Genomic DNA, 11,579 nt, shown 5'->3' on the forward strand with positions numbered 1-11,579 from the left:
GCGTGAAATTACTTATTGCTATCATATAATAAAATTATACTAATCATATCGTGAAGTTTATATCCAATTAAATCAATATGACTATAATCATTAGATAGTCAATTTATCATAGCCACCAATTTATCAATATAGCAATAACATTATTAACGTTTTTTTTAATAATATGTTAGTTATATGAAAAATTAAAAGTTATTTTTATTAATAATCATGGAATTGCATTACAATAATTCCTCTTTTTAATTTGATTGTTCCTAACAACCTATGGGATTGATTACATGTATATCCAAGGCATATTAAATAGGTATGAATTTGAACAATCATAATGTGGAAAACTAACTGACAGACATCCAATTCAGACAGTGATTAGTGTCAAAATTTAGGAGATAGAAAAAGTACGAATCGTTTTCCATATGTAGAAACAGTTGTCACTCGTCATTCAAAAGTACAACTAATTATTACACTTCCTATTTAGTGGGAGAGAATCTATACTGCCATCTTCATGTTCTTTCCATTGCTAATATTGATCAGATGGGTTAGTTGTCGGGCAAAAGGAGACATTTTCACAAAACCTCTAGTTCGGAATTAATTTTCAAGATCAAGATTTTACTCAGATTGCAAGATAACAAAATGGCAGTGTTAAAAATATTAATACGTGATCCACAGAATGTACATCTGAGATGCACGATTTGAAAATAAACAAAACCTATACGCTATACAACATGTGATTAACCCTTATGAATGAGAATGTGTACATAATAACCCTTTAAAATTCAGTGATATCCATACACAAGAAATTGGAATCTCAGTTTATTAGTTTATATGCAGAATAACAAGCTACATCTACAAAATGCACCACCTTTCAAAACTGATCATTTAACACGAAACTCAAACCTTTTGGTGCTCAAAGAATGGACCATCGAGTAATAACAGCGCAATTCTCCTCTGAATGGATATGCAAGAATTATGTACACCAGTCCAACCCTTTGGTTACCCCCCTGAAGGAGGTGTCAAGGTTGCAAGGTTAACATTTAAACATGTAGACCACGAGCATTTGGTATCTCCAGGAAAAGTATAGATTATTAGCTGACACGTGTAGTGATGTAGCGACCTTTCTCCAAGTCATATATAGTTTTTAGTCCGGGTTGCTTCCATTTATACCCCAACCAAGCAGCAAAAGCCAGCAAAGTGGATGTCACAAGAAACAATAGCATGATGTTATCAGGCAGTACAGGCTTTGTCCAATTCTTCTCTAAACTGTTTGTAGCCTGCGTAAGGTAGGCTCCCAAAGCCCATTCAATTTGGATGCCTCCCGCCTGATTTGCATACTCGATCCTGTTTAGGAGATTAAGGCTCATTTCAATGGAACTATTGCTGCTATGAAAAAGATGAAAAACTTGTGGTAGGCACTTATCACCAAAAGATTATGTTGCATTCAGTGAGAACGTAGCTAGCATATTTTCAATAGTGTTCGTATTTGGTTTAAGTTGGGTGGGGGGCAAGTACGAGAGGTGTTGAAGTGGTAATTCAGTTTAATTATGTATACAGGCATCATAATTATTTGTCATAATACAACCAATTGATTATAGAACATTATAGTGTAAATAAGGAGACAAGTTACTTTGTTCAAGAATGTAATCAACACAAACGCCAGCTCAGCTTTCTTTAACTTTGAACATCATGTTAAAAATCCTTCTTTTCTTTTTATTTTTTATTTTTTGTATAATGGATAAACAGAAAGCTATAGCACTAGATGCTTAAATCTTATTAACTCTATTAAAAAAAAAAAAAGTTAGATCGCTATGAGGTTTCTAGTTTATGCAATAGATTTAGGTTTAACTAGCTTGGAGACCACCACTGTCTAGGGGTGGTCCCTCATCAAGACATAAGTTCTCTGCCCTCTCCCATGTCACATGTTAAAATGCAGAAGCTAATCCAACAATGTACTCCTAGGACTCTCAGAAACTCATTCATATCTAATTTAGACCCCTTGGTCCATCTAGGTGAAAATGTTGTCACATAAAACCTTGTCTGCCAGGTCCAACCAACTAATGATGAGTTAATTCGCCAACTATATGGTGGTACCGGGCTCGTATTGAGACGACCATGTAAAATGAGGGTGTATATTTTCAATTTTATTTTAGATGTGCCCATTGGATATTTATGAAATTAGACGCATTTGATGGTCAATTCCCAACTTTTAATGCCTGGATTGAGAATTTTGCCAACATATGTGGGAATTTCTAGGGAAGGATTTGATAACATACCTCCTGTCATCCAAAGGGATGCCAAAACTATCATGTAGGAGGGCCACAATATAGGCTGCTGAGAAGCAATATCGAGACAGATCTTCAGTTGCAGAAGGATATTTCTGCTTATTCTTTGACCAATCTTCTTCACAAAACTCTCGTCCAGCCAGTATTAAATCAGACAGTGATGACCTTGGATTCAGACCAAAGAACTGTTACGCATGCAAATAGATTAGTAATTAAATACTACAACAACCAAACCTTATCCCCAAGTAGTTAAATGCAAGAAAAAAAAAGTCCAACACAATTAGAATTTAGAAAAAGAACTCCAATTTGCTCAGTCCTATAACTCATACAAATTGTGGGCACCAATTTGCAAGTATTTTGAAGATGTATACAATAAACAACTTATATATGAAAAAGGATAGCAGCATGATGGGAAAGAGACAAACCTTTGAAGTATAATAGAAATTCTCAGTTGCTATAAATTCCCCTTGAACCTTTGGAAAGAAACTTGATCCCAACTGACACTGCTGGTACAGGCAATTGTCTGGAGAACACAATGTATGCTAGCAATACAAGTATAGATATGTAAAACAAGTTGGGTTCGGCAACAAATAGATATTTAAACCACAAAAAAGTTCTTTCTCATCTATATGGTAAAAATTATCCATGTTTAACTATTTTAGGTTATGTATGTACATATTTTATCTAAATGTAACTCAAAATTTAGAGGTAGTTCACATCTGGATGATGCTTGACAGTACTCCCATGAAATGTTGCGTATTTAATGATGAACAGTCTTATAAACATGTATTCCAAGGTAGAAGAGACAGATACTCCAGAAAATTTAAAAAAAAACACAGATAGAAGATTTTTGCAACCTTTTTCCTTCTGAAGTAGAGTTAATGCTGCAGACCTACACTTTGAGAAGTTACCCCCTGCATGAAAACAAGGTTTATATTCTGGATAGTAATTGACGACAACAAGCATCGATGTCAACTATCCCTCACCGTGAGAAAATTCATTAGGAGAACAAGGATCAATATTAGTTCTATCTTGATCTGACTCTTCATCTGCACAGAGCTATTCTCCATTCAATAGAATTGTAAAGTAAATTTACCAGTTTCTAAGTTAGATAAAAGATATGTAGAGAGAGGCAATATCAAATGCATAAGAGGTGCAGTTGATAAGATTCTTGTCAAGTATAGTGCAATTAAAGAAAGATGAAAGAATTATATCTTCAAACTATTTAATGATCAACATATAGAAAATTTAGCTATGGAGACCAATAATTGTGGTGTGGGTATTTTTGGAAATCATAAATTTGTTTCTAATGCTATATTAAATAAGGATAAACAAGAAAGGTTAAACAAGCTTCATAGAAAATAAAAGTAGTCTTTTTTACAAGTAGGTTTCGATTAAAGGTAGATCTCTATGTTTCTACATTAAAAATCATCACGTTGAAGATCAACTTGTATGTTAATTCACAAATAATATAGATAAGAAACAAATACAATCACTTTAGAGATAAATGCAACTATAAGTGCAAGCATGTGATGAAATTTTTCATTAAAAAAAAAAAAAAAAAAAGTGATCGAATGGGGATGCTATGCAAGTGTGGATATTGTGAGCAATTATAAGTGCAAGCAAGGATGAATAAGCATTGCCCCAAAGGGCTGATGCAGTTGGTCCATTTAAGGGTATTACTGCCAATAGACATGGGGTTGATTCCCAGCAGATGTGGAATTTCTCACTGGTTGCCTCAATTCCTCCTTACATGCGCTATTGTTGTTGGCGAAGCTCATGTGATTTACCTCCCTTCCAGACAAAGGGGGGCCACCTTAGAGGGGCCGCTGAGGTGACAATTTCACCTTTCTTGCCAAAGGGTAAATAAGCATCGCATGTAGTCGCAGAAAGACATTGCATGGTTTGCCTCACTCAAGCAACCCTATAATGCATAGGAGCATGATTTAAAATTTTATACTGTGTCGAACGAAATGGACAGAATTTTTCATTCCGCCTGTCGTCTGAAACTGACACTACAAGCCACCATGACAACCTCTGAGGGGTCGTGAGAGTGCCGTGATCTCGCGGCCACCTCCACGAGTCATGGGGGCACCATGATCTCATGGCGACTTCCATGGAGTCACAGGGGACACCACAATCCCATGATACCGATTAACATTTTTCTCTTTTGAAAAAATTGTTTTATTATTTATATATTTTATTTATTTATTTATTTATTTATTTATTTATTTATTAATTTATTTTTAATATTTAAGTTATAATTTTAATCTTAATTAATATATTTGATATTTAAAAAATATGAAAACCATATTGGTACAACATGTTACACTACCAAAACCGTATTGTCCCGGTCATAAACCAAAACTCCGAGTCAAATTTTAAACCATATATAAAAGAGGTGGATACAATTAAGGGTGGTCGAGCATCAATTCTGACCACAAGATAGTGTCACTATGTCAACTTCACTTAAGCATCCGTACGTCACATTGTAAACAAACTTGGGTAGTGAGAAATCAACATAAGGCGAAGAAGAGGAAAATAGGTATCACAAGGATAGCTCTAATACAACAATTTGATTAATGGAAAATTATTAAGGTACAATATCCTAGGTAGTCCCCTCTTTTTTATTTATATTTTTAATGTACTTTATACTTTTTGTCCATCCTAAAATGTGATATTTACAATTAGGCTCCTAAAAATATGATAAAGAACAAATGATTAAAATAGAGTAAAGTCCTATGGATTTTCATGTGCCGATAGGAAAAAAATGGTTTTGTAGTACAAGTACAACTATGCACTTTATGAATTAGAATTTAAATTGTTAACAAAAAAACATGTACACAAAATGAAGGCAAAGATGAGAATGTTAAAATAGATGTGTGCCATTATTATATAGGATAAATTTAAAAAAACATTATCATGGAAGATCAAGTATAACTCCAATTCTGAATATAGTTGAAAATAGAAGGGATAGATAGAGGCCAAATAAAACTTTAGTTAACATAATAAAAAAAAAGTTAATTGCTTTGAATGTTACGAGTGATATAGCTTTATATAAAACTAGTTGTAGAGAAAATTTATATAGTCAACCTTAAATAGTAGGAACAAACACAACTTGATGAGATGGAGATGATGAAAAAAGATGACAGTAAATTGAACTAATTAGAGTCGAACTTACAAAGGGTATGAGTAGAACAGAAAATTTCTAAAATATCTGAATATCACTATAAAAATAGCATTATGGAATTAAATGGATGGATAAAATTTTTGGAGTAAGAACAGATTACTATTGTTGTTGTCCATAAAAGTTTATTTCTTTTCCAAGCATCAAAAGATTTTTTTCCTTGTGTATCACACATACAAGATCAATTAAATTTTAAGATGATAGTCAGCCACAGTGCTTCATCCATACAACAGCGAAAGGTTTTTGGGAAATTAGCACACTCCACTCCAAATCCTAAAAACAAAAATAGAAAGATATTATCATGTTATAATTTAATTTCTTTTTTCTAAGACCAATCAGCAGAGAGAAGGTTTTCTTTATATGGGTCACTTTTAAGCATGCCATTGTCCCTCAGCCAAATAAAATTGCTAATATGTTATAGTTATTCCCCCAGTAAAAGTATCATAATTTCATAACCAAAAAGTTCGGCAAGAAAGGAGAGCATCATAAGTTACTATTACATAATTATAGCCACTAGGCAAAGAATAACAATTACAACAATAAAAGGCTGAGTCTAACTCAATTATTAGACAACCTAATTACATCATAATCTAAGAAGGTAGGCTATAAGCTATTAAAAACCGAGGAGCCCTTTCTAGCAATTAGGCTCAAACAGAAACCTCATTACATGTTTACACTAACAATCTTCATGTGTCACTTAGCTAAGGCATAATGACATGATCAACTTCTTTACATGCGCATTAGGAGGTTCATAGTTTCATTAGGATAACAAGGTATCCACTGTAATAAAATTTTAAAAAATGAAAAATGGTAAACTTCTATCCTTCGCATGTTTTTCTTTTTAAATATATACTGACAATGATAACCAAGTTGCCTTAGTAAACAATGCCAAGTTATTTGACATCATTGCATTGCTAGGAATGATATCCACAAACCAATGGGTTGTCAAAATACTTAGTTGTCTATTTTACCTTAATGCCTTGCAATCTCTTTTATTTTAATAACTACTGGAAATTGCATATAATCTGTTTGCTAGTTGATATACAACAGCAACACCATTTCAACAACAAATATTATGAGAAAGATGACTACTTACATGATTTTAGGTCACTTGAGTTGAGCAATTTTTGAAGAGACTCACGGGCAACATTCTGTATATGGCGTGACAGAGAAAGGTTTGTGTCATATACACAGTAAATATTTATACTGGAAAGCAATCATTATTTGCTAATACATCTAAAGTTGATATTTTTCTTAGGATAAATATATGACAAATAGAAGGCACAATGAAGTATAAGGGAATTAAATGACACAGAAATGTTTGCAATGAGAATCAGCAATGTTGCACTAATGCATAGGGCTGATCTTTTCTTAGGACAAAAGCAGGAAAATTAAAATGAAAATGATAATGAAGTATGATGATCTAGGTCATGGAAGAGTTCTCAACAATAGATCCAGTTAAAATCAAGAAAATACTTGATTGGAGTGAAAAAACTGAATATAAGATTCTGCAGTATACCGAAGAACAAGATAATAATCCACAGAAGGGAATATACCATTTTGTGTAAATTACCTGGCCAAAATGGAGAAAGCTATTACTATAGAGTTTATATGTGGTATTCCCGAGTGTCAGCACATGAGAAAATTCAGGGGGCAATGCTTCATTTGAAACAAACGTCACCTAAAGATAAAAATCAGCAGTGAACCACAGTTACCTAGAGTAAAATCAAAATATTAATTCCATGAGAAGTTAAACTGCAATGCATATCAATGGACTGTTAAATTAAACAAATTCTTCCCCTCCAATAAATGAACTAAAGAATAGTATTCTCAGAATCTCTTGATACTAACTCTAGCAAAATTTAGTAGCATGTAATTGATACCAATATTTAATTACATGGAAATAAGTCTCTAAAATGGGTAAGCGGTCTTTATTAAGTATTATTAAAATTAAATGAGAGTTGTCTTTACCTCTATTCATGCCTTCAAATTTTAATAGGTTCAATTTGTCTAACTATGGAATATATTGGTCGCCTTTAAACATATAAAGAATACCATAACATATCTTAACTATGTATATTTTTCTCATTTTATTATATAGTAGAACATCACCTAACAGTACTCATAGTAGTATTTCCACCACAATAACTTCGTTTGTGTTGCATTACAATTGCCCAACACTCTACCCATCACAAATAAACTTAGATAAACAAAAGAACTTATAAGATTTTGATAGTCTCGTAGATGATCATATAAGCATACTAATTACAATCTTTAAATTACTTTAATTATAAGCATGAGCTTAAGCACATTATTAGCTTTTGAGCAAACATATTTATAAGGTTAGTAAGACAAACTGATGGAACACAAGAGAGATTGATTATTTGTAGGTTTATGAAGCAGGAATCTAAAATGAGAGAGCTTAATTGTTTGAAGGTTTTGTGGAGTAGGAAGTATAGAAAGGTAAAAGCAGAGGCATCACACCTAAGAAATCCTAGGTGTCACACTGTAAGGGATTGCATCACACAATCTAAAAATAAATTATTAAAAATTAACTTACTATCATCATATTCTAGTAATACAACAATACATATTAATACTACTAGATGGACTTTTTAACATAGAAAACATAGAGAACCCATAAAAACTCTTAATTGGCACTTTAATTCCCAAATTGGAAATTGAAAAACATTGGAATTGCTAAACTTTGTAGCAAACTCTTGGATTTCCAAACCTCCGAACTGTTGAAGCTTATATTATTTCCCAAATAGACTCTTAATTTTCCAAATTAAAAGTTGGGCTTTGGGATCTTTATTTCTATGTTTATAATCTTTAGAAGAGACTGCCACTTGTCTCCATCACAAACTTATTATAATCTTAGTGATATTTGAAAGTCTAGTGAAATTATGGTTTTTAACCACTTCTTTGAGATTGATATAAGAAAGATCTTAAATTGAATTATAATATAATATTTGAACTATGACATTGATCAAGTCTCAAGATCTCGTAAAAACAAGGATGGCTTGAGCCTGATGCTTAAAGTTGAATTTACAGTTGAAACAAGCTAAAGATCAAGTTGGTTCGGCTCAATTGTCATCCTATGTCCATACATAAATTTGACATCATATCACAACTCGAGATATCAAACAGCAATGATTTGTTAATAATTTCCTAAAGTAACATGTTACAAAGTGGCAAACATATGTGCAAAATGGACTGAGATTATCTTCATGTCATAAAGAGGGAACAAGAATTAACCTGTGCTGATGCTCCACCAAGCTCAAGTATCCCAGTCGTGTTCTCAGGATCACTTCCCAAACTTCCAAGTGCATAATTTGCAGCAACCCAAGCATACACACCTTCATCAGAACCTGTGACCATAACATTGACCATAAATTCATGAAGATTTTTAATAGAATTAAATAAAACAACCAGATACAGAGTAAAACAATGTATGTTTATCAGATACCAAGAAGAGTAACCAATAGCTAACAAACCAAAAACTAAAACTTATTGATTTCTCCATACAGTAGCTACGAGGGGATGATGACAGTATTCACAGAGAGAAATAATTTACAAACCCGGTATCACAGTCGCCCAATCGTCTTTGAATTGAAAGCCTGACACTCTCAGAACCCTCCTGCAAGACTCCAAAATTCTTTCCCTCAGTCCCACTTCGACCATTCTCAAGCCCGCTGTTGCCATTAGCCTAACTTCCGTGACCTTGTGCCAGTCGTTCGGCACTTTCTCCTTAGCGAACTCCAACAGCTCCACCAAGGACTCCCCGGAGAGCTCCGGGTCCCCTAAGTAAGATGACAGCCCGGGCGTCTTCCGCATCACCGCCATCGACTTCAAATCGAGCAAAGGAAAGCCACCCATGATTCCCTTAGAGGAGAATATGTGGATCCGAGTGCCAGAGCTCCCGCCGTCGATAACAATCCCAAATCGAGCAGAAGTCGAGCTACGGGAGGAGACGACGATGTAAAGGAGAAGAAAGGCGAGAGATAAGAAAGAAACAGAGATCCAAATGCATCGTCGGTAGGGATTATGGGTGGATGATGGACTCCTGGATATGAACGGGAAGAAACGGGCGGAGGAAGGGCGGATCGGGAGCTTCGGCGCATCCATGCTCGGAATGGAACGAGATCGGACGAAAACGGTAGGAGGGAGATGTGGAGGTCAAGCTCCCCCTCCCTTGACCGTCACCTCCTCCTCCTCCTCCTCCTCCTCCTCCAGCACCTTCCGCCGTCAAGGACAAGCGAACATTGGTAAATCAAGAGTCACTTTTAATGGTCCCGCCGTCATCTTCGTTCCTTGTAAATTGTAATGAATGGGCTGCGTTGCCAATGGGCCCAACATTTAACCGTTCCTTAAAAGACAGTGGAGCGCCAATGGATCAACTTTCCTTCAATGATTTCGCCCTAACTTCTAATTCTTCCTTCTGTTCGCTTCCTTGAGCGGATTCTGAGAATGTGACAGCTGGCGACGATGATGTCGGCCCAAGGCTTCCTTGAGCGATCCTGCTCGGGGTGTTGCCGAGCATTGCAGGTCCGGGATTTGGGTTATTTCTCACGGTAGGTAGCTAGCGCTGCTGGAGAATATGGGCAACCGTCCGGCGTCGAAGGCGTCATAGGGGGAATGTAGGGGAAAGGAAGGCCGGTGACGAGTGCGCGCCTTGTCCCTCCGTGGTTTGGGCGAGAGCGGATGGGATGGGTCGGGCCAGGGCCGGCTCAAGTATTTTTGAGGCCACAAAATCACTCTTTTAGACTTTTAAAATTTTTTCAAAAATAATAAATATTTAGCTTCATCTTCTGGTTTTTATCCGAAATTAAAATCAGCATTTAAATTTTTTTAACAAATATAAATTTTTTCATACATTTTATATATCCAAAATTATTTTTTAATAAAAATGTTTATATTTAAATAATAAAAGAAATTAGAGATCTTTAATATTTTATCAAAATATAATTAGTTCCAACTAAAGGAACAATAAAATCTAATTAATCTGATGATATTTTAAAATTCAATTATTATCGAAAACATATAATAAAAAAGTCAATTAATATTAATTTTTATTTTGTTTAAGTACAATATTATTCTCAAACATGCTATGCTATCGTAGTAGGACATCCAAGTTATCATTCAGGTACTCATGATTCGATGCCTAGTTATGACATATTTATAAAAAAATTTCCTTCCAATGAGGCGCACAATCAACGGATATTGAGTTTCTGAGCTACCCACAGCGTCAATTCCTAATTTACCCTAGTGACCAGTGGGAAAATTTTGTGGGGCTGGGTCGGTCACTCAGGGCTAATCATTGAGGCTAACTAGGTTTATCATTTTTTTATCCCTGGGGCTATTGTGTCGCGGTATACACGCACTACTCAATACACATAGAAATGAAGGTAATGATTGCATACAACTAACCACTTCCTTTTAGGGATTTGCTTCTCCTTTCAAGATGACACCTTAGACATCCGTTAATATGTTACCCCTGTCACTAAGGCCCCTCAGTCATACGATCTAGGGCATCCCTCTACGGGATCCACAAACACGCATAAACATTCAATCAATCATGAGAATTAAGATCAAACATATGCATTCACATAAGATCAAATAGATACAAAATATGCTAATATCATTTAGATAGGAAATTGGCATATTCATGAGTTCTATATCAAATCATACTATAACTACTCCCTTAATCCTAGAACAAGGGATCTACTCCATAATAAGAAAGAAGATATCCAAAGATATGGTAATTACAAGCATTCAAACCCCAAATAAGAGAGAAAAGGGAAAAAGTGCTTATCCAATGACGTCGAGTGGTCTTCGGATCAATCCCAAGCTTTCAGAGTCGATGCAATGATGGAAACGGCTTCGAATCGTTGAATGGAGGTCGGAGAGGTCGTGGATTGGCACCAAGTTGGATCTCCCCAAAGGGAGAGCCTTCCTCCCTTGAAAAAGGGAAGAAATCTCCTTTTATAGTGCAGGGCATGGGCACCACATGGCCCGTGCCATGACCGTGCGGCTTCCACACGGTTGGAGCCTTCTTGGGCTCGGTCTAGGTGACACAACCATGTGAATTCATACGGTCGTGTGCTACTTTTCCTCTA

The 11,579-nt window shown here is 35.2% G+C and overlaps 1 protein-coding gene across 1 annotated transcript; it reads right to left on the reverse strand.

The window, feature by feature from the left end:
* Window positions 1-747: 747 nt before the first annotated feature.
* LOC122005656 (probable apyrase 6) lies at window positions 748-9,825 on the reverse strand. Its single transcript, XM_042560773.1, has 9 exons — window positions 9,042-9,825; window positions 8,719-8,831; window positions 7,034-7,141; window positions 6,557-6,611; window positions 3,260-3,322; window positions 3,131-3,187; window positions 2,699-2,796; window positions 2,265-2,458; window positions 748-1,332 (listed from the first exon to the last, which is right to left on the reverse strand). The coding sequence occupies exons 1-9, from the start codon at window positions 9,586-9,588 to the stop codon at window positions 1,080-1,082; spliced, it is 1,488 nt and encodes a 495-aa protein (XP_042416707.1). The 5' UTR covers window positions 9,589-9,825; the 3' UTR covers window positions 748-1,079.
* Window positions 9,826-11,579: the final 1,754 nt, after the last annotated feature.

This window comes from Zingiber officinale, chromosome 7B (genome assembly GCF_018446385.1).
Source record: "Zingiber officinale cultivar Zhangliang chromosome 7B, Zo_v1.1, whole genome shotgun sequence".
Lineage (NCBI taxonomy): Eukaryota > Viridiplantae > Streptophyta > Magnoliopsida > Zingiberales > Zingiberaceae > Zingiber > Zingiber officinale.

Bases quoted from the DNA above. Each gene is read 5' to 3' on its own strand.
- LOC122005656 (XM_042560773.1), bottom strand. From the start codon at position 9,588: ATGGATGCGCCGAAGCTCCCGATCCGCCCTTCCTCCGCCCGTTTCTTC. The intron at 6,612-7,033 runs GTAATTTACACA...CGCCATATACAG, and splicing joins GCTTTCTCCATTTTGGCCAG to AATGTTGCCCGTGAGTCTCT. The intron at 2,459-2,698 runs GTTTGTCTCTTT...CATGCGTAACAG, and splicing joins ATTTCTATTATACTTCAAAG to TTCTTTGGTCTGAATCCAAG.